Raw genomic sequence first — 24,010 nt, 5'->3', positions numbered from 1 at the left:
GTCCATATACCAAGTTTGGTTTTGATACGTAAAGGCGTTACTGAGATATGAGCTAATTTTCTGTATCTCTAGCACCCCCCTAGTGGTCGAAGGTCACCAAATGTATTGTGCGTCCTCAGAATGGGGTCTCAAGTCCATGTACCAAGTTTGGTTTAGATATGTGTAAGCATTGCTGAGATATGAGCCTACTTCCTGTGATTATAGCGCCACACAGTGGTCAAAATTTACCAAATTTCTTGAGCCTCCTCCTAATTGGGTCCTGAACCCATGTAACAAGTTTGGTTTTGATACGTGAAAACATTGCTGAGATATCCCTTCACTTCCTGTATGGTGGCTTCGCCGCCAATTTTGATTGGCTGTTACGTGCGAACGGTTTTAGGTTTGAAGACAAAAAGGGATAACTTTTTTTGAGGCTTGGACTGAAGATTATGTGTGTCAAGTTTGGTGTCAATCGGACAAACTTTGTGACCTGTGAAAACTTTTAGGTGTTTTTGATTAAATCCAATATGGCAGCCGGATCAATTACGTTGACGTCACAAATTCACATCTTTCGGACTTACGACCTCCCATAGTATTAACAATCACCATTAGTAAGTTTTAATTCCAAACACAACACCCGTTACAGGCCAAAAGGTAAATTTGCTAATTATAGCGCCACCTATAGGTCAAAAGTCATTATATTTATTGAGCCTCCTCCTTATTTGGTCCTGACCCCATGTACCGAGTTTGGTTTTGATACATGAAAGCTTTGCTGAGATATCACTTCACTTCCTGTTTGGTGGCTTCGCCGCCAATTATGATTGGCTGTTACGGGCGAACGGTTTTTGATTTGAAGACAAAAAGGGATAACTTTTTTGAGGCTTGGACTAAAGATTATGTGTGTCAAGTTTGGTGTCAATCGGACAAACTTTGTGACCTGTGAAAACTTTTAGGTGTTTTTGATTAAATCCAATATGGCGGAAAATCCATCATGGCGAAAAATGACGTCATAGGGTGCGTTGAACTCGGCTTGGTCCAAGGATTCCAACGATACCTCGTATTTGACAATCGAGCCAACGGGTCAAAAGTTACCTGTATGAACGCACGTCCAACTTTGGCCTGTTGGTGGGACTAGAGTGCTTGAGGTGCCAACTTGAAACTTGGTGAAATTAATCATGGGACTGTGCCAAATTTTACAACTTTTTACCAGACGGTTCTATGGGCTGCCATAGACTTCCACGACGGAATAATAATAAATATAGCTGCAAGCAGCAATGTGGGGGCCAAGCAAATAAGCAGAAGTTGGGATTGGACTGGACTAGACTAAGCTAGACTAGACAAGACTGGACTGGACTGGACTGGATTGCATTGGATTGAATTGGACTGGATTAGATTGGATTGGACTGGACTAGACTGGATTGGATTGGATTGGACTGGACTGGACTGGACTGGATCGGATTGGACTGGACTGGACTGTATTGGGATTGGGATTGCAGAGATATGAGACTACTTCATGTGATTGTTGATTGAATTGGATTTAATTGGACTGGATTGGATTGGACTGGATTGGATTTGATTGGACTGGATTGGGATTGCTGAGATATGAGACTACTTCATGTGATTGTTGATTGGATTGGATTTAATTGGCATGGATTGGATTGGACTAGACTGGATTGGATTTGATTGGACTGGATTGGGATTGCTGAGATATGAGACTACTTCATGTGATTGTTGATTGGATTGGATTTAATTGGACTGGATTGGATTTGATTGGACTGGATTGGGATTGCTGAGATATGAGACTACTTCATGTGATTGTTGATTGGATTGGATTTAATTGGACTGGATTGGATTTGATTGGACTGGATTGGGATTGCTGAGATATGAGACTACTTCATGTGATTGTTGATTGGATTGGATTAAATTGGACTGGATTGGATTGTACTGGACTTGATTGGATTGGATTGGATTGGACTGGATTGGATTTGATTGGACTGGTCTGGGATTGCTGAGATATGAGCCTACTTCATGTGATTGTTGATTGGATTGGATTGAATTGGACTGGATTGGATTGGATTGGATTGGGATTGGACTGGACTGAATTGGACAGGACTGGATTGGATTGGAATGGACTGGATTGGATTGGATTGGGATTGCTGAGATATGAGCCTACTTCAAGTGATTGTTGATTGGATTGGATTAAATTGGACTGGATTGGATTGGATTGGATTGGGATTGGACTGGACTGAATTAGACAGGATTGGATTGGAATGGACTGGATTGGATTGGATTTGGATTGCTGAGATAAGAGCCTACTTCATGTGATTGTTGATCGGATTGGATTGAATTGGACTGGATTGGATTGGGATTGGGTCTTTAGTCCATGTACAAAGTTTGGTTTCAATCCATGAAAGCGTTAGTAAGATATGAGCCTAATTCATGTCATAGTTTTCCCTAGTGGTCAAAAGACACCAAATGTATTGTAGCTATTTAGGATGTGTTCATGAGTCCACATACCAAGTTTGGTGTTGATACGAGAAAGTCTTGCTAATTATAGCACCCCTAGTGGTCAAAAGTCACCAAATTTATTGTGCGTCCTCAGGTTGTGACCACAAGTCCACGTACCAAGTTTGAGGTTGATACGAGAAAGTATTGCTAATTATAGCGCCCCTAGTGGTCAAAGTACACCAAATGTATTGTGTGTCCTCAGGATGGGGTCCCAAGTCCATGTACCAAGTTTGGTTTTGGTACGTGAAAGCGTTGCTGAGATAGGAGCTAACTTCCTGTAACTCTAGCGCCCCCCTAGTGGTCGAAGTTCACCAAATTGATTGTGTGTCCTCAGGGAGGGGTTCCAAGTCCATATACCAAGTCTGGTTTTGATATGTGAAAGTGTTGCTGAGATATGAGCCTACTTCCTGTGATTATAGCACCCCCATAGTGGTTAAAAGTCGCCAAATTTATTGAGCCTTCTCATAATTGGGTCCTGAGCCCATGTACCGAGTTTGGTTTTGATACCTGAAAGCTTGGCGGAGATAACATTTCACTTCCTGTTTGGAGGCTTCGCTGCCAATTTTTATTGGTCGTCACAGCTGACCTGTTTTGAATAAAGGTCCAAAAAGCAATGCGTTTGTGAGGCTTGGTCTGAAGATCATCTGTGGCCAGTTTCGTGAAAATTGGATGAAATTTGTGACCTGTGAAAACTTTTAAGGGTTTTTGATGAAATCCAATATGGCGGTCCAATCAATTATGTTAATGTCAAATGTTGACATGTGTCAGCCTAAGGACCTCCCAAAGTATTAACAGAGATCACTAATATGTTTTAATTTCAAACACGTCACCCCATACAGGCCAAAACGTAGTTTTCTTTATTATAGCGCCACCTGTAGGTCAAAAGTCATTAAATTTAATGAGCCTCCTTCTAATTGGGTCCTGAGCCCATGTAGTGAGTTTGGTTTTGATATGTGAAAGCCTTGCCGAGATTTGAGTTCACTTCCTGTTTGGCGGCTTCGCCGCCAATTTTGATTGATCGTGACTGGCGACTAGTTTTGAGTATGGGTGTCAAAGGCAATGCAATTATGAGACATGGTCTGAAGATCATCTGTGTCAAGTTTCGTGAAAATTGGATGAAGTTTGTGACCTATGAAAACTTTTAAGTGTTTTTGATGAAATCCAATATGGCGGAGGTCCAATATGGCGGAAAGTAACGTAATAGGAGTCATTGAACTCAGGTGTGTCAAGGGGTTCCAACTATATATCGATGTTCAAAATTGGACATACGGTTCAAAAGTTAAGTGCATGGATGCAACACCAACTTTGACCCATTGGTGGCGCTAGACTGCCTGGGCTTCAGACTTGAAAATTTGTGAAATGGAATATGGGAATGTATGGAATCGGTTCTATGGGCTGCCATAGACTTCAATGGCAGCCGAAAGATGTGTAATAATAATAAGAAAAGGTAGAATCACTATGGGTTGCCGCGCAGCTTCGCTGCTTGGCCCCCAATAAGAAAAGGTAGAATCACTATGGGTTGCCGCGCAGCTTCGCTGCTTGGCCCCCAATAATAGGAAAACGTAGAAACACAATGGGTGCCTTCACAGCTTCGCTGCTTGGCCCCCAATAATAATAAGAAAACTAACAAACACAATGGGTGCCTTCGCAGCTTCGCTGCTTGGCCCCCAATAATACATACATACATACATACATACATACATACATACATACATACATTATTCAAAAAATATTATTCCTCTCTCTCTGCTCAGGGGGGAGTCATTGGGGGCCAAGCAGCGAAGCTGCGAAGGCACCCATTGTGTTTCTACGTTTTCCTATTATTATTATTCCGTCATGGAAGTCTATGGCAGCCCATAGAACCGTCTGGTAAAAAGTTGTAAAATTTGGCACACAAATTAGGCACAGTCCCATGATTAATTTCACCAAGTTTCAAGTCGGCACCTCGAGCATTCTAGCGCCACCAACAGGCCAAAGTTGGATGTGCGTTCATGCAAGTAACTTTTGACCCGTTGGCCCGATTGTCAAATATGACGTATGTGGTCTTAGGAGTACATCTTAAGGACACACAATACAGTCGGTGACCTTTGAATCCAGTCCAGTCCAATCCAATCCAATGAACTCCAATCCAGTCCAATCCAATCCAATCCAATCCCAACTCAACTCCTGCTCAACTGCTTATCTGCTTGGCCCACTCATTGCTGCTTGCAGCTATATTTATAAATTGCTATTGCAGTGGGTAAAAAAGTCTTTCTGTATCTGTCTTTCTTACAGCTTAGTTGGCATAGCCTTCAAGTGAAAAATCTTTTTTGATTAACCAGTAACTTGTTTAGTGGATGTGAGGTATTGTCCAATATGTTTAACAGTTTGTGCAGCATCCTTCTCTCCACCACCAACTCCAGGGGCTCTAGAGCAGTCCCCAACACAATGCCATCTTATTAAAATTTTTAGTGTCCCTGGCTGTAATGCTACTGCCCCAACAGATGGCAGAAAAGGCAACATTTTGCTGTACACAATAAATGACCTGAGCTTTCTCAAGAAATAGAGTCTGCTCTGACCCTTCTTGTATACAGCCTCAGTGTTGTACCTCCAATCCAGTTTATTGTCTATAAGAGCCAAGACAAGGTGGTTGCTCCTGCACCATGTCACAAAACGGTCCACCAGTTGCCTGTACTCCGTTAACTCATTGAATGCCAAGCTGTTTTCGGAAGCTTTGTCCTAGAGTGCCAGCAATCTAGACCATTGTTGATGATTTTTGTACAGCCACAGCATATTCTGTGTTATAGCTATGAACACATACAATGGCTCGTTTAAAAGGTGATACTTTAAGCTCTCAGTGGGTGCAAACCGTGTATTTCTACACGCCTCTGTTCCTGAGAAATCCCAAGCTAAACAGTGGCTAGTTTTCATCAAAATAGTTTTTTTCTAGAAATGGAGATATATCGTCTTTCATGAAATATGAAGTGTTGCCTGTAAACTTTCCGGGAAGTGATCAGCGAGACCTGGCGAGACTGCCACCTAGTGATAGACTAGGGCTGTCACTTTACGTTCGAAAATCGATTGCACAATCGATTGGACCAACCAACACAAGTTTCGAAAACTAAAATAGGGAATCGATTTTAACCAAATATGTACACTATTAATTTTAAACGAATTAAACAAATGAAAAAGATAGATGTAACAAAACTCAGGAACAAGCAGAAAAATAACAAAGAATTCCGAAGTGCAGTAAGCATTGCGAAAGTTAAAAAGAAAATTCCCACCAATATTACGCACCGGAAACAGCTTTTTCAATCGGCTGCTGTGCTGCTGGTGTTTTGCCAAAAATTGAGGACAACGCGATCAACCTGTGCGACATGAGAGATACGAGTGATAGGCCCTAATAACTTGAGGAGTTCGATATGGAAGCACTTCGGGGTTTGAAAATCGAAACGTCTTTAGACATGAAAAATCGATTTTACAATCGATTCAATGAACAATTATGTCTCAAGAATCGAACAGGATTTTTTCACAAAAGTGACAGCCCTATGATAGACCCACGAAAATGGCCTGGTTTTGACCTGACGTGCATGCGTCACTGATTCGACCCAAAGCGGCAACCGAGTTATGATAAAATGTCTAGATAAAATGTCCAGATTGTGCGTTTTCATGAGTTTTCGATCGTCATATATTTCATTTCCATTCATCACAGAGTTCCCAAAATCACATATAAGGTGTGTTAGAGTGTCTAGTTTCGTAATTAAAAAAAAAAGCTAAAAATTTAATATTACGTTTTTGGCACTCAACGCATGGGAAGGAAAAACGTAATATTACGTTTTTGGCACTCAATGAGTTAACAGGTGTCCACCTGCATCCATTACAGCTTCTCATGTAGCAGCATAGGCTGTATGGTGTTAAAAGCACTTGAGAAATCAAAGGACATGATCCTCACAGTGCTGCCAGCCCTGTGGCAATCCCTAAAGGCTTTCTTTTTCTTATTTAATAACTCCTTTAGATCTCTGGTGATCCAGGGCTTATAAGCAAAGCATCTTACTTTCCTAGTTGGTATGACATTGTCAACACAGAAGGTGATGTATTCTGTTATACAGTCCGTCATCGAGTCAATGCCATTGCCATGGGGTTCACAAAGCACATCCCAGTCTGTGACCTCAACGCACTCCTGCAGAAGCTCATTAGCTTCCTGTGACCACCTCCTTACTGTCCTTGTAGTCACCGGCTGCTGTTGAACAATGGGTGTGTAAATGGGTGTGAGGAGAACCAGGTTGTGGTCTGACCTGCCAAGTAGGGGCAGAGCTGTGGAATTATAAGAGTCCTGCACATTTGCATATATTTTTTATATTAATGTTTTTTTTGTCTCTGGTGGAACAGTTCACAAATTGCTGGAAAGTTGGAAGTATTGCAGAGACAGAAGTATGGTTAAAGTCCCCTGAAATTGCCATATAGGCATCTGGATGTTGTGTGAGTAACTTAGCGGTGACCATATTGATGACGTCACATGCAGCGTTGGCATCAGCTGATGGCGGGATGTAAACAGCAACAGCAATTATAGCTATAGCGGCCGCCAAGGTGTCCCAATATACAGATATAATGGACGAGTCGGAGGCAAAGAACTCCCCAACACGCAGCGCCAAGTTCATTAATTCCGTATGTTGGGACACCTCAAAGGCTTTTATCCTCCTTATCGCCCAGTTTCCACTATAGGCAATAGTGCCTTTATAGTACGCAAAGGAAACAAGCGGTTCAGTTTAAAAAGAAGCCGACTTGTTCAGTTTGTTGTACAACTTTCTTTGGTTCTGAAAGGGATAACGGTGGACAGTTAGCTTGTTTAGAGTTTATTCCATTGTTACGAAGTCTGCTTCCAGGCTCAACTGTCGTTTACTATGGTTGTTATAGTTACCATTAAATGAGCATTGATATGGAACAGTGATTAAACTTTTTTACCAAATTTACTTCATCTGTGTCCAGTTATTCAGAATTAGTAGCCACCCTACCATGCAATCAGAAAAGTGTATTTCTTCTCTTTGGGTGATAATTCTAAATAATAATTTGACTAAATGGCCCTGATCAAAAGTTTATATATCCTTGAAAGTTTGGCCTGATAACATACACACAAGTTGACACACCCAGGTTTAAGGGTAAGTTTCCACATCTATGACATATTTGATTGTAATTACTGCTTGTGCATAAATAGTCAATGAGTTTCACATCTCTTGTGAGACCTCTGTAAATTTCACCCAGGACCTTGCCAACCACTGAGCCATGGAGAAAGCAAGAGCTTTCAAAAGGTTTACGAAAAAGGGTAGCATTTTAGAGCACTAATCGGGCATCTATTTGGCAGAACTGCACATGCACAAGGCTTCACGACACCAACCTCGCTCCAGCTGCGAGATCACTACACTTGATTCGCACAATGTATTCACAACATACCACATGATTGGCACGATATATACACATATAAGTATATATACTCTTTTGATCCCGTGAGGGAAATTTGGTCTCTGCATTTATCCCAATCCGTGAATTAGTGAAACACACTCAGCACACAGTGAGCACACAGTGAGGTGAAGCACACACTAATCCCGGCGCAGTGAGCTGTGTTCCTACTGGTCGGGGTTTGAACCGCCAACCCTCCGGTTACAAGGCTGAAGCGCTAACCAGTAGGCCACGGCTGCGCCAAATGTCAACTTTTGGCAGAGGAAGGGGCGGAATATGTGTAGATGACTGCCATGTTTGCGTTACAAACTAACCCCATACATTTCTATGGGAGATTATTTGAGTGCTGTGTGTCCTCATTAGAAAGTCTCTGGTTGAACTGTGGATCAGGAAAAGAATATAAAAAGATGGCTTAACCTTGACTTTAGTTTGGTTCATGGCCAAACAATATGCAGACAAATCTTGTGACATATGCTACTAGGCTATGCTAATAAGTGTTGGTTTGGTCTATGACATCTTCAAAAAGTGTATTTTTTCTTTTAAACTAACTTGTAAAAGGGACACCTTCCTAGCCGTAGCCTATCTATCTACTGAGAACCAGCCTTGCAATGTTGCTCTCCTCAACCCAGAGAATCACAAATTGCTTTATGGCAATTGTGCAACTATTTGTAATAAACCGTGTAATATTGCCTTGTCAGTCAATATGGCTCTTTGGAGAATATAACTTAGCTGAACTAGTGATAGTTTCCATAATCGTGGTGTCACTTCCATTTATGATTTTTATATGATTGTCATAATAGTAAAGTTAAATCAGAATATTGCATGTAAAAAGTATACAATATATTGATTTAGGCTAAATGATCAATTTGGATTGTATTGTGGTCTTTTAGAGATGTATAAAGTTGTGCTGGGAATGCTGGGTAGTCAATCTACAATCTCTCTAAAAATCACATTAGCAACGGTCTCTATGTGAGGAAGGTCTGTCAAATTACAAACAAACAGCAGAATTCTACCACGTGCTTGTGCCTATGGCACTTCTATAGCTGTCATCGCTAAAGTTTAGAACATTCCAACAGAAGTGATCTAAAATACTGTCAGTAAATAGGTGACCTTGCTGTTAGAGTAAGGAAGCTTTGGGTATTGGACAAAAAAAAAAAACATGATTGGCAAACACAGTTTTATTGGACTTGTTTGTTGCATGTGCGTCTGAGGTGTAGCCCTACTCATTGCATTTCAGCAATACCTCCTTCAGGGTAATGATATAATGTGAATGTGTTGACTGACTTTTCAAACCCTAATTACAAACACTCCACCTGTAATTCAAGGAGTTAACTTAACTGAACAGTGCAAGTATTCTCCCACAATGTTAAGTCAGTTGTGGCTTGTGTTTTAGAATGAGTCGATGGCGTTTAGCTGGGAGTGTGCACTCAGATCAGTTATAGTTATATCCTCTCTGTGCTAATTTTAATATTTCAAAAGTATTTACATGACTGCTGGTTGTAAGTACATGTATACATTGGACGGACGGTTACAATATTATGGCATATAATATATTGGAAAACGAATGGATCTTCTTCCTCTGGGCACGGATTGGGACGTCACTGTTGAGGTGTGTTAGCATTTTCTTGAAAATGGCACTCTAGTTGAAAGGTGTAATTTCTGTGGACCTCATGTATGGAGAAATAGAACTGGACAGGATACTACTTTTGACATTGTTGGTCGTTTAGTGCCGTGTTCATGTTTACTTCTGTTTCTAAATAGTCAGTGCCGTTTAAAATGCAATTCTGTGAGAGAATGACGGAAGGTGTCTGCGTCCAGTTCTGTTCTGTAGATGTTTAACAGATTATTAGTGATGATTCATGAGTATTTTTGCTTATTTTCACTACAATTTATTTGTACAAGTGTTCAACTATGCATGTACAAATGCTAAGCAGATTATTAGTAAAACATTTAGTCAATCTCTGTTGAACATTTGAAGGCTCAACTGATGTTCACCTGGAACGCCTTGCTAATACTGGGTTGGACTGTATGATGTTGGAGATGTTGGTCTATATTGACATGATAGCATCACACAGTTGCTGCGTATTTGTCGGCTGCACATCCATGATGCGAATCTCTTGTTCCACCATAACCCAAAGGTGCTCTATTGGATTGTGATTTGGTGACTGTGTAGGTCATCTGAGTACAGTGAACTCATGGTCATGTTCAAGTAACCAGTTTTACATGATTTGAGCTTTGTGACCTGGTACATTATCCTGTTGAAAGCGTCCATCAGAAGAAGAGTACGCTTTGGTCATAAAGGGATGGACATGGTCACTAACAATACTCATGTAGGCTGTTGCATTTCTGTAATGTTTAATTGATACAAAGGATCACAAAGTCTGCCCAAGAAACTATACCTTAACTTATTTTAAGTACTGCCTTTTTATCAGCTTGAACCAGTCTGGCCATGCTCCTCTGATCCCTGGCATCAAGACATTTTTGCCCAGAGAAGTTCTCACTTGATATTTTCTCATTCTCTGAGCATTCTTTGTAAACCCTAAAGATGGTTCTGTGTGGAAAATCTCAGTAGATCAGCAATTTATGAAATATTCACACCTGCCTGTGTTTAAATCACTTTCCTTACCCATTCTAATGCTTGAATTGACCTTCAGTAGATTGTCTTGGCCATGTCTACATGCCTAAATGCATTGAGTTGCTGCCATTTTATTGTTGGATAAGATATTTGTGTTAATGAGCAGTTGAACAGGTGGACCTAATGAAGTGTTCAGTGAGTGTATGTTCAACAAGACATCTACAAATATTTAATGGATGTTTAACCCACACATCTACAGATATTCAATAAATGTTTAAGATTTCATTTGCACAGCTTAAGCAAACTTTGTGTCCAAACTCACACCCCTCCTTCTCTGTTGTATTGCTCACGGAATACTCGTCTCTCACAGATATCACACACATCACATGAAAGAGCAGAAAATTAACATTGCATTTACATGAAATTAAATCATATTTACATTCTGCACACCCATTATCGTGGAATATCTCACAAACTCTTCAATCAATACATGGCAAACCATATATCAAAATAAACAGCAGACCTTACCAAATTTGAGGATATAAACATCTACAGAGATCCTTTGAAGACATAAAGCAAGATAAGAATGGATTATAAATGGGAATTCGTAGTTTTACATGTTTCACTGCTTATTATTCCAATAATAAATAACTGTACTTTCTCTATTTGCAGCTAGACCATGATTTGAAGCATGCTCATGAGCTCAGACAAGCTGCCTTCAAGCTCTATGCATCACTTGGCTCTAATGATGAAGACATCCGTAAGAAGGTGACTTACTACACATCAAATGCTTAATGCCTGACAGGATTGATATGAACAGGGGCTTTGTATATTCCTTATTTATGTGTCTTATGTTTTATTATATTAAATCTCACTCATATCTGACATAATAGGCCATATGATGTGCATCAGTGCTAAAGGGGGTAATTAGGAGCTTACATAGGAGAAATTCTTAATTAAGGGTCTAGTGACTTATAATGACTAACAAATGGCTAGTATGCTACTAATATACATGTTAGTAAGCAGCTAATTAATGGTGAATATGTGTCTTAATATAAAGTGTTACCAATATGGTGCATTATGTAATAACCAACCAAAATCGACGTCTTCATTGATAAAAACAGTGTAACAATGTGTATTTTACTCAAAATACATTATTGTCAAAGTGTTCAAATGTTCACTTGTTCAAATGTAGGCTATAGCCTATCCTTATCCAAAGGCTGACTTACTGAATTAGCTCTGAATGAAGAAATAAGGTCATGGTTTTATTGAATAAAAAAACGTCTTTATTATTGAAAGCACAGTGAACGTTATTTTAAATTCTTCTGTCCTCAACTTTTCCCGCACTCGGCACTCTCCATCGGTTTCTCCACTCACGCAGCCTGACTTTTTTAAGGAAGGTCTCATTTTCATTTGGTACTAAAGTTACGATTGAACTGCTTGATTAACTTCGTTGACACTGACTGATGGAACATTGAGCCCTGGAGGAAAATTGTTTGTTTGTTAAGAAGTTTTTGCATCATTTCACAAGTGTCAGGAATTTTCTTGTAGCCTATTACGCACCAAAGGGCGTGTGGCAACTTACTTTGAACTCATTTGCATAACTGCAAAGTGCATAACTGGAAGCATGTGAAAAAGGACTTGCGAGTTACACGCAAATGGGAGAATTCGGGCCTGACTCAAGACTTTAAGGCCATCATTGATATAAAATCAATTTTTTTGTAAACAATGAAAACAGAAAAGATGAAGGCAACAAACCTAGAGGAGTTATTTCAGATGGGTAACAAAGTAGCCAACATTGGTGTGCTTGTCCAAAACGTTGAGGTCGAGGTTTGGGTAGGCTAATGTCATGGGTTCAGATATGGAATAGAAATTGTATATTATAGAAATAGTCTGTTTGCATATTTGCAGTAATGTTGCAGCACCCGTACCATATATGGGTCCAAGTGCCCACGGGGACCCAGGTTCGAATCCGACCTGCGGTCATTTCCTGATCGCACCCCATCTTTCTCTCCCAGTTACTTCCTGTCACTCTCCACTGTCCTATCAGAATAAAGGCAAAAAAGCCCCAAAAATATGCTAAAAAAACCTTTATCAGTTTAGTAAAACCTAATGTGAACACCTTACAACAACAGGTGTATTGACATGATGATATTGTCTTTAAGAACATTTATTTTGGCCCAATAAATATGCAGACTAATCTTATGCTTCATATTCGAATAGGCTACTAGGCTATGCTAATAAGTGTCCTATGACATATTCAAAAATGTCTGATAACTTCAGGCAGACATTTTCTTTCTTAAGCCCTCAACAAAGTCCAAACCAATATATATATAGCGCCCCCCGTGATTGCATTGCACTTTGCCACGCTCTTTGTGTTGCAAAATTCAAATGGGAATTCGATCTGCAATCTGTCAAGTCACTCGTCAAGGCGGGAACTAGGCTACGTCACTTCCGTGTTTACGTTTTACCCAGTTAGCGTTTGCAATGGAGGAGTTTGCAGCTGCAGGTCTCTGGCCGATGATGTAGAACACCACCGTGTCAACGAGTCTGACTCAACAGACAGATTACTAAAAATGGACGACAGAGTGGGCTGCAACACAAAGAGCGTGGCAAAGTGCAATGCAATCACGGGGGGCGCTATTTCCTTTCCATTTGAATAAAATGCCTCAAAACGATGGCAAATGCAAAATGAATTGCCATTTGAATTTTGAGACTGAAGTAACATGGCGAAATGGAATGCAATTCAATCCATGTTTATTCTATTTTTTAACCAAAATTATTCAAATTGATTTTAGGATTGCATTGTCACTTTGCAGATTAAAATACAATTGGTTGGAAATTATTGAAAATTGCAATATTAAATTCCATAATTAATTGGTAATTGCATAATGTAATGTCTTTTTGAATTTCATATTGCAGATTGCATTCTCATTTGAATTAAGCTACACATATGCTTCCATAGACATGAGTGCGATGCTTTCGACATTCATTTACATTATTCCATTCTTTTCAATACAACAAGTGTGTGACAAGACATCAAAGACACAACATACATGTCATATGTACATGTAAGTAATTAACTGGTACACTTAATAGGTTTATTCCACTGTATCAAAGAGTAACAAGGTTGTAGCAGCACAGCTGTTACATGTACACTGAATACAATGAGGCCTTGACTGAATGGTTTGTATATCAAATCTATCATGACCAGATTTACCCCATCCAGCAGGTCTCAGGTCAGCTCTTTGCCTCTGATGAAAATTTAGGCAAATTGGCAAAGTTTTGTAAAAGCACTCAGTATTACAATGTAACAACTATATGTAGGTACCCACAAATACATAATGCAAGTACAATGATAGTACCTGATAGTACATGTTGTTACACAGGTTGTACCACTGTACCTAATTAGGTAGGTACACTGTAACAGCGACACATTAAAATAAAGTGTTACCAAAACAGCATTGCATACACCCAAAGAATCTTACCGTAATTACAAGTAAAATAGCTGTAAATGTGTAATTTATAGAATGTTCTTTCTTTGAAGTAATTTTTAACTGCATTTTTATTTTATTTTATTTTATTTTATTTTTAAGTAACTTGTAATAGGGAGAATGGCGCACCTTCCCAACTGTAGCCTATCTGTCTACGTAGAACCAGCATTGCAATATCACTCTCCCCACCCTGGAGAATTAGGAATGGCTAATTGTGCAATAGCCTTAGCCTGACGAGCCAGACCCACATCAAGATATAGGGTCTGGGGACTCACCATTTGCAGTGCTTTGTCCGAGGGGCGGGATAATCGGTTGTCTTTCAAATTCCCTCTGCACGCAATAGGATAGCACTATAACTCATGAGTCCCATGCGTTTTCCCACCAGCGGAGCTAGTTGGCTAGTTCAAACTTTTGCCAACTTAAAAAAAGCTTAACTCGTGTCACGCTGTTCGCCAACAGCAACATACATCTTCTTTGTTTTGAAGTAGCAGGGAATTCACGCCAAACCATTGTAACTCTGCAATCAATCATTATGTTAAGCCCGCCTACCGACTCTATACACGATGTGAGTGGCCTTTTCGAAGTTTAATTTTTCCAGCTTGCAAGCCAATAGGGAGTGCGTCTACATTTCTAGGATATAATAGCCTACTATTTGTATGAAATCGTGTAATATTACCTTGTATAATATGGCTCTTCGAATATTATCTTTGCCGGTCCACATACTGTCCAGAGGGAAGGGTGCAAGCCATTAGGTATTTATGACAGTTTTGTGCAATACAAATGCTCTGCAAATGTAGGGAGAGCCCAGTAACACCTAAGATCTTGGTTGAATATTTGATTGCAACTGAGGATTTCTTTTTTTGCTGAATTTTGTTTTCTGCGAACGGCTTAAGTTTGGAGAATATCCTAAATTATGCTAAATTGTTTTACCCTCTTCCCTGAAAATTCAAAAGTGACAGCTGTTTATTTTATACAGCTGTCTGAAAATTGTTGTCAACATCTATATGTCTCTTTTGTTAATTTCAGATCACAGAGACTGAGAACATGATGGATAGGATTGTCAGTGGCTTATCAGAATCGAGTATCAAGGTTCGTCTAGCAGCTGTAAGGTATGAATACTCAACTCTTCATGTTTCTGTGAATTTCATTTCATATCTTTTTGACTGAAGGTTTGCCCATTGGAGAAATAGCAGATGATTCCCTTTATCTTGAATCCCTCTCTAGATGTCTCCATAGTTTGTCTCGGTCAGTGCAGCAACTTCGAACTAGTTTTCATGACCATGCTGTCTGGAAGCCACTCATGAAGGTAAGTCACAACTGGAATACTTATGGATCCTGCTTATAAAACTGAACCAACACAATGTGGTAATGCAATTTTGTTTTTGTTTTTTGGATTTATAAAAGTTGTTACAGAATGCCCCTGATGAAGTTCTGGTAATGGCTTCATCTACACTGTGCAATCTGCTGTTGGAGTTTTCACCAAGCAAAGAGGTGAAATATTTATTATCTTTTGAGCTGATATGTCATTTAATATGACCCTCCGTGGGCAAAAACAAGAGTTGCCAATCATTGTTTTGAGCGACAGGTGCCTAAAGCTTTCCTGAACATTAATGAAACTGATGTATTAAAACCATACTGACATATTGACTAAAACTCCAGGGGGAAAAATAGCATTTTGTTTGAAGAGACAAATAGACAAAGAGATGGGCAAAAATAGTCTGCTTTGAGGCAATTTTGCAACCAGACACATGATCTTGATAGACCAAAGCGGGTAGACCAAAAGCAGTTTTGGTTAAATAACTCTACAACCATTGCACCAAAACTGTGGCAAGTTGGTCTCTAGGAGCCATATATATCACCCTAGTTCAGGGATGGGCAACTGGCTGCCCAAAGGCCGCATGCAGCCCTCCTCCTCACCTCGTGCGGCCCACGGATCAATTTTGAAATGTCATTAAAATGTTTGTTTCACATGGTTTTTACCACATCTGAATCAGATCCTTATTTTAACAATACTGTCCTCCGATAGGGGCACTTCCTATATAAAAAGTCCTGCGGAGTCGAGCTTTCTTCACAGAACAGCCAGAACAGCCAGCGAGGAAGAGATACAGAGAGCGGTTTATAAAGAAAACTCAGAATCGTACATTTCAGACAAGATGGGAAACAGCTGATCTTATCACAGAATTCAAAGTCAACTTATGTCTTTAGTAGGTTAAGTCACCACTACAATACCATGCATGAAGGTATCCAAAAGTAGTCTATCTGAGCTCCTAGAGCCGCTGTCCTAGCCAACCTCAAAGTAAAGCAGGGTTCCCAAGGGTCATGGAATTTCAGGAATATCATCAGCATTTTAATAAAGTTATGGAACGTCAGGGAATTATATCTTTAGGGGACAAAGTCATGGAATATCAGGGAATTTTGTTGTAGGAGTTTAAAATTGATTTGCCAAAATACATCAATACAAATATATTTATACAGCATTGGTGTCTATTGAGTTATTAGCTTTTTCCATTGCTAGGCTACTTGCTTGAGTGGTTGTAGTCAAGTTTATTTATATAGCACAATTTAAAACAACCTGTGGTTGACCAAAGTGCTCCAAAAAAATAAATAGATAATAGAAGACAAAATGAATAAAGACACAAAAAAAGCACAACAGGAAAATAAAACTAAAATAATATGTACATATAGCCTATATAATTACATTCCACACTTTATTTAAAATCCATTGATAGCACATGTTCTTTCAATTAGGCTTTAAAAGCACCAATAGTTGGTGTGGATCTAATGTGAAAAGACAGGTTGTTCCACAACTTGGGCCCAGCTACTGCAAAAGCACGGTCACCTTTATTTTTTAGATGACTCTGAGGTACTGAGAGCAGTAGTTTATCTGAGGACCTCAGAGTTCTGGGAGGGCAGTGAAAGTGTACAAGCTCACTTAGGTATTGGATAGATAGATAGATAGATAGATAGATAGATAGATAGATAGATAGATACTTTATTGATCCCCAGGGGAAATTCAGCATACAGACAACACACACACACATTCACTAACAGCAGAAAGTAATTAAAAGTATATAATATAAAAACACAACTAAGCAATAAGGCAAGTAGAAGATAAATATATACTAAATACTAAATATACTAAAATACAAATTATACTAAATAACACAATTCTTAAAAAACAGTATCCACATAGTGGGTGATTAATCAAACATGATGCGCTTGCAATGACTGAGGCAGGGACTGAGCCTGTGATTCTCTGTGCATAAGGTAAGGTAAGGTAAGGTGCTCTGTGTGAATGAGTGTCATGGTGATGGTGCAAATGAGTAAGTCAAACAGTGCAACAGTGCAAGAATAAAGTCTATTATCTATATATATATAACTATATTAAGGAAGGTATAAGTGTGGTCACAGTTCGGCTGTGGCATGGAGGGAGGGGTTGTGCATATGTGCTAATATAGCACGCAAACAGTGAGGCAGAAGACAGTGGTAAAAAGTGGCTAGTGGACAGACAGTTCAAAACATGGAGGTGGTGAAGAGGCAGACAGACTATGCGGAGAAGTCTATTTCTCCTCTTCCCTTAAGTGAAGCATTGAACAGTTCAATGGCCCTGGGGACAAATGACTTCCTCAGTCTGTCTGTTGTGCAAGGCAGTGAGCGAAGTCTCCAGCTGATCAGGCTCTTCTGCTTAACAATAATGTTGTGGAGTGGATGACACTCATTGTCCAAGATGTTGATCAGTTTGTTCAGGGTCCTTTTGTCAGATATTGAAGTGTTGCACTCCAGTTCAGCTCCCACTACAGAGCCAGCTTTCCTTACCAGCCTGTCAAGTCGCCCCGCATCCTTCTTCTTTGTGCTTCCTCCCCAACATACCACTGCATAGAAGAGGATGCTGGCAACAACAGACTGGTAGAACATCCTGAGGAGCTTGCTGCACACATTGAAGGAGCGCATCCTCCTCAGGAAGTACAGCCTGCTCTGCCTTTCTTGTAGAGTGCGTCAGTGTTGGCTGACCAGTCCAGTTTATTGTCAAGGTGGAGACCCAGGTACTTGTAGGTGCTTACCACCTCGACATTGACCCCATGAATGGAGACTGGTAGCAGAGTGGGCTTAGACCTGTGGAAATCCACCACCATCTCCTTGGTCTTTGAAGTGTTGAGTTGGAGATGATTGAGTTGCACCATTCCACAAAGTCCTCCACCAGGCTCCTGTACTCCTCCTCCTACCCGTTCCTGATACACCCCACAATTGCAGTATCGTCAGAAAATTTCTGCATGTGGCATGACTCAGTGTTGTAGCAGAAGTCAGATGTGTACAGGGTGAACAGGACTGGAGAGAGCACAGTTCCCTGTGGCACTCCGGTGCTGCTGATCACAGTGTCAGAGAGACAGTTCTTCAGTCTGACGAACTGTGGTCACTCAGTCAGGTAATCTGTAATCCAGGTTACCATGTGAGTGTCCACACCCATCTGCAAGAGCTTGTCTCCCAGTCTGAGGGGTTGGATGGTGTTAAAAGCACTTGAGAAATCAAAGAACATGATTCTCACAGCACTTTTCCCCTTGTCTAGGTGAGAATGTGTCCTGTGTAGAAGATAAGTGATGGCATCATCCACGCCCACTTTCTCCTGGAATGCAAACTGTAACGGGTCTAGTGCATGGCGTACCTGGGGTCTGAGCATACCTAAGACCAATCGCTCCATTGTCTTCATCATATGTGATGTTAGAGCGACAGGTCTGTAGTCATTAAGCACACTAGGATGTGGCTTTTTAGGGACAGAGGTGAGACATGATGTCTTCCACAGTGTTGGAACTTGTTCAAGGCGTAGACTCAGATTGAAGATGTGCTACAGTGGCTCCCCCAGTTCAGCAGCACAGGCCTTGAGTAGCCTTGGACACAGTCTGTCAGGCCTCGCTGCCTTATTCGTGTGCAGTTTTTTTAGTTTAGCTCTCACTTGATTTGTTGTGATGATGGGGGGTGTAAGGGGAGGGGAGGGGGAGGGGTGCATCTGGGATCTGTGTGTCTGATGGCTGTTGACTGAGGTTGTTGTCGCCTCATTGTCCGTGATCGCCATGTGGGGAAGGGGTGCAATATCCAGTGATGGTGGGGGTACGATAGCCTGTGATGGTGGAGGTGAGTGTTGCACTGGTATTGAGGGCATGTGGTGGTGGGGGCTGGGGGATGATTACCTCCTTGATGTCCCTGTCAAGGCTGCCAGAGTCGTGGACGCCTCAACAGGCACAGGCAAGGAGGCGTCAGGCGGGGGCAGGGCGTGAGGTGGTGGTGGCTCAGGTCGTTGGGTGTCACCGGGATGCAGAGCTGGAGAGACTGGGAGGCTGAGAGGTGGGGGTAGGGCAGGCACGCAAAACAAGAGCAGTGCCTGACTCAGTCGGGGGTGGTGGACAGACCACTCCCATTGGAGCTGGAGCAGGGCAGTCAAACCTGTTGTAGAAGTGGTTCAACTGGTTCGCCCTGTCCAGGTCCCCCTCCACAGAGCTGCTGCTCTTCTTCGGGCCAGTTATAATTTTCATGCCGTCCCATGCCTCCTTCATGTTGTTTCTCTGCAACTTCTGTTCCACCTTCCTTCTGTAGTCCTCCTTAGCCTCCTTCAGCTTGACTTTGAGTTCCCCTTGCACGTGCCTCAGCTCTGCCATGTCCCCCTCTCTGTACGCCATCTTTTTCCTATTAAGAAGGGTCTTGACATTGCTGGTTATCCAAGGCGTGTTATTGGGAAAGCAGCGTAGAGTTCTGGTGGGAACAACAATGTCCATACAGAAGTTCAGGTAGTCAGTTGTGCACCGTGTGACCTCCTCTAAGTCCTCTCCATTCTGTAACACACTCCAGTCAGTGCACTCAAAGCAGTCTCTCAGAGCCTCATCCGCTTCAGGTGACTTTCTGAAGGTGCGTATGGCAACTAGTAGCCTCTGTACTTTGGGCTTGTTCATTGGCTGGAGATGAATGAGGTTGTGGTCTGACTTTCCCAGTGGGGGAAGGGGGTTTGCACTGTATGCATCCCTCACATTTGCATACATGAGGTCTATTGTCCTGTTTTTCCTTGTAGGGCAGTCAATAAACTGGTAGAAATTTGTGAGCGTGGAATCCAGTGTTATGTGATTGAAGTTGCCAGAAATCACAAAAAGATATGTAAAACCCTGTTCAAGAAATCTTGGCTTTATACTTGACCCTGATTTTAAATTGGAGAAATTGATTAATTCTGTTGTCAAGTCATCTTTTTACCACCTTAGAATCTTAAGTAAAGCCAAAACGATGTTTTCTTTCAAAGACTTTGAGATATTGATTCATGCCTTTATTTCATCCCGCCTGGACTACTGTAACTCTTATTATTTTGGTGTCACTCAGACCTCTCTATCCCGACTTCAGATGGTGCAAAATGCAGCTGCAAGGCTGCTCACCAAGTCTAAAAAGACACAACATAAATGTATTTCTCCAGTTTTGAAATCCCTGCATTGGCATCGCCATACTATTTGCTACGATATTCACCTGTTAGAAATAGAACACGTTGCTATTTCCTTTTTTTTTCGTGCAGTGGATTAGGCTATCAAATCGCTCGTTTGCACAGTAACAGTAATCCAGTTCATTCGTGGTTTTAAATATAGTTGTTTCTGGCCTACCCACGAGAGTTCAGTTTGTCAGTTTCACAGACACGTAGGCCTACATTGACACTACATGGACGCTCTACTAGGCAATTTAATGTTATGCTTCTATATTTTATGACCCCCAAATTAAGAAGTATGCTATATCTTGATTGGGGAAACGTTTAGTTTATTTTTCTTTCATCCGATAATAGGTTGTAGTTAGCCCTACCTGTTTTATCAATGCCCATTTTTTAATATCCCGATTGGTCATGGAAATTCAGGATTTTTGTCAGGGAAAAGTCATGGAATTCTACATTTGGGAACCCTGGTAAAGATACACTCACAACAGAGCCTTTTTTTACGTCACTATTACCCATTACAGTGGAAAAAAAGTTTATTGTGAATGTGTAATACTTTTTAGTTTATTTCAAGTTCATTGGTGAATAGAAGCAATATTAAAAATGCATTTGAGTATAGAAAATATTAAATTAATGCATGTTGGTTTAATAAACCGTACAGACATACTGCATATATATTTAATACCCCTGATTCCTGATATCCCAGTGGTGGACGTGCGCGGTCACATCTGACTCTTTGGCAGCGAGAGGGCAATTATGTGGCCCTCTCTATCATCAAAGTTGCCCATCCCTGCCCTAGTTCATAACGACTCATTTGTGGTGTAGCGCCACTCACCACTCACCACCTGGTGAGTGAAATAATCTAATCCTTCACAATAATCTAATCCTTCACAAAATCTTTTGATGAGCTTATTCAAACTTGAAATGAAATTTGAGTCATAGCATCGCTACATCATTCTCTGAATGAAAAACAAATTTCATGAAAGTTCTTCCATAGGGGATGCTGCAACATGCATTTATATATCTCAAAACAGTTTAAGCTACAGTTTTAAAATGTGGTATTTGGCTATATCCAAGTGGAAAGAGCCTACGCCCAGCAAGGGGGAGCCTAGGTCCAGCGAGGTAGATAAGGTAGATAGCCTATGTAGATCTAGTGAGGTGGGGTCAGTGATTTATGTGACCGCAAGAGAATGGACCGATAGCGCAAACATGGAGGAGTGGATTAGTTTACCTTAGGAGACCGATAAATACTTTGACACATTTTACTCAAGATTTGCTTACCTTCATAGGCAGTATATTATATTAAAGCGATGGTTCGGAGTAATTTCACCCTAGGGTCCTTTGCGCCATGACCCCAAGCCAAACACCCTCCCAGAACCTTTTTTCCCTTGGTCGAGCCCTGGTCGAGTAGCGCTGTCAGAAACTAATGACGTTCTGCAGTCGTGATGGAACCAACTTTTATCTCGTAAATTACCCCACTAATAATGCCCTGAATGGTACGAAACTTCTGCAGTAGTACAATTATGACCTTTAGTCCAATAACGAGGCATTAGAAAGTTTGTAAGTGCACCAGGAGTTTATTTAAATAAGACTTGCCTGATTATCTGCTACTATACCGCTGCGTCGACGTTTCTTCCGTGATTTGGGAAAAGCCTGTAAAAGTCCTTGCAGGAAGCGATAACATCAAAGTTTTTTGGTATATCCAGTTTTAAATATTTTTTTCCGAAGTGTTTACAACTTAGTGTTAACTAATAATTGTTGCAAACTGGACTACGAACAAAATATTAGTGCATTCCTGGATCTACATCCTTATGCATGCTTCCTGCCAGGACTTTTACGGGCTTTTCCCAAATCACAGAAGAAACGTCGAGGCAGCAGTATAGTAGCAGATAATCAGGCAAGTCTTATTTAAAATATAGCTGCAATCAGCAATGTGGGGGCCAAGCAGTTGAGCAGGAGTTGACATGGCAACCCAATGTTGCTACATTATACACACACCCAATTAACCCCCCCCGTCCCACACACACACATATACACGGTTAAACTTCCTCCCCCACACACCCCAATGGCTCCCCACAGATACGCACACCTCAAACATCACCAAAGTTATTGTGCGTCCTCAGGTTGTCACGAGTCCACATATCAAGTTTGGTGTCAATACAAGAAAGTGTTGATAATTATAGCGCCCCTAGTGATCAAAGGTCACTAAATATATTGTACATCTTCCTGAGCCCATATACCTATTTTGGTTTTGATACGCGAAAGTGTTGCTGCGATATCACTTCACTTCCTGCCAAACTTGATTGGTCGTCACGGGCAACGGGTTATCAATATGTCTCCAAAAATGGTCTGAAGATCATCTGCGTCAAGTTTCGTGAAAATCGGACAAACTTTGCGAACTTTCAAAACTTTTAAGTGTTTTTGATGAAATACAATATGGCCGAAGATCCAACATGGCGGAAAATTGACGTCATAGGGTGCGTTGAGTTCAGCCTCATCCAAGGCTTCCAAATATGTTGCGATATTCAAAATCGGGCATACAGTTCAAAAGTTAATTGCATGTATGCAATGTCAACTTTGACCCATTGGTGGCGCTAGACTGTCTGTGGTTCAGGCATAAAACTTGCTCAAACTCATTTTTATACTGTCCCGAATCAATGTGCCAAATTTCACAACTTTTTACTGTACGGTTCTATGGGCTGCCATAGACTTCCAGTGGAGAGGAATTATAATAATAGGAAAAGGTACAAACACTATGGGTTGCCGCGCAGCTTCGCTGCTTGGCCCCCAATAAACTCCAAACTTTCTAATGCCTCGTTATTGGACTAAAGGTCATAGTTGTACTACTGCAGAAGTTTCGTACCATTCAGGGCATTATTAGTGGGGTAATTTACGAGATAAAAGTTGGTTCCATCACGACTGCAGAACGTCATTAGTTTCTGACAACGCTACTCGACCAGGGTTCGACCAAGGGAAAAAAGGTTCTGGGAGGGTGTTTGGCTCGGGGTCATGGTGCAAAGGACCCTAGGGTGAAATTGTTCTGAACCATCGCTTTAAGTAATATTATATAGGTCAAAATCCCTGTGCACAGCCCTTGCTCCAGGTGCTGATGGTGTGCAGTCTAACTATTGAAAAGTCAAAAAGTAGTATACATCGCACACTGGAGGGTATATTTTGTGAACCTGATGAAGCAACTTGCGAAACGCGTTGTTCACGCCAAATAAAGTCAGCAAAATATACCCTCCAGTGTGCGATGTATACTACTTTTTGACTTTTTAATATTATAAAGGCAACTTAACAACTTTACTACATGATCGTGGTAGTGGAAGTGATCCTTTAGGAAACCGATAGCCTAACTAGGCTACTTTGACACTTTTTTTTTACTTTGATTTTAATAATTTAATCCTTGATTTCTTAGGGAAAAACATTATTCCAGCTAAGCATTCAATAATAATAATGAATGCTGAATATTTTATTATATTACATTAGAATAAATGTGCAATGAGCAGAATTTAAGCATGGCTGCATGTGATATTTTTTACAGCTTAAAATTGCATAAGCCTAACAGCTGTT

General features: G+C 40.8%; 1 protein-coding gene across 5 annotated transcripts in view; it reads left to right on the top strand.

Moving 5' to 3' along the window:
* Nucleotides 1-24,010, top strand: part of armc8 (armadillo repeat containing 8) — a 253,834-nt gene that overhangs the window by 97,167 nt on the left and 132,657 nt on the right. For all 5 annotated transcript variants that reach the window (XR_012981938.1, XM_076264244.1, XM_076264243.1 and 2 more), the window contains exons 12-15: nucleotides 11,168-11,263; nucleotides 15,016-15,098; nucleotides 15,214-15,295; nucleotides 15,394-15,480. Coding sequence is in view for 4 of the 5 variants with exons in the window: in XM_076264244.1 (XP_076120359.1) it covers nucleotides 11,168-11,263; nucleotides 15,016-15,098; nucleotides 15,214-15,295; nucleotides 15,394-15,480 (348 nt within the window). In the remaining variant the exon portion in view is untranslated. The remainder of the gene's footprint in view (nucleotides 1-11,167; nucleotides 11,264-15,015; nucleotides 15,099-15,213; nucleotides 15,296-15,393; nucleotides 15,481-24,010) is intronic.

The sequence above is a fragment of the Alosa pseudoharengus genome, unplaced genomic scaffold, assembly GCF_046254945.1.
Source record: "Alosa pseudoharengus isolate Yale_2024_CS ecotype anadromous, Long Island Sound unplaced genomic scaffold, YU_APseudo_1.1 YU_APseudo_1.1_scf_3, whole genome shotgun sequence".
Classification (NCBI taxonomy): domain Eukaryota; kingdom Metazoa; phylum Chordata; class Actinopteri; order Clupeiformes; family Clupeidae; genus Alosa; species Alosa pseudoharengus.
The sequence above is the reverse complement of the archived record's forward strand: the minus strand, read 5'-3'. Positions and strand labels throughout refer to the sequence as shown.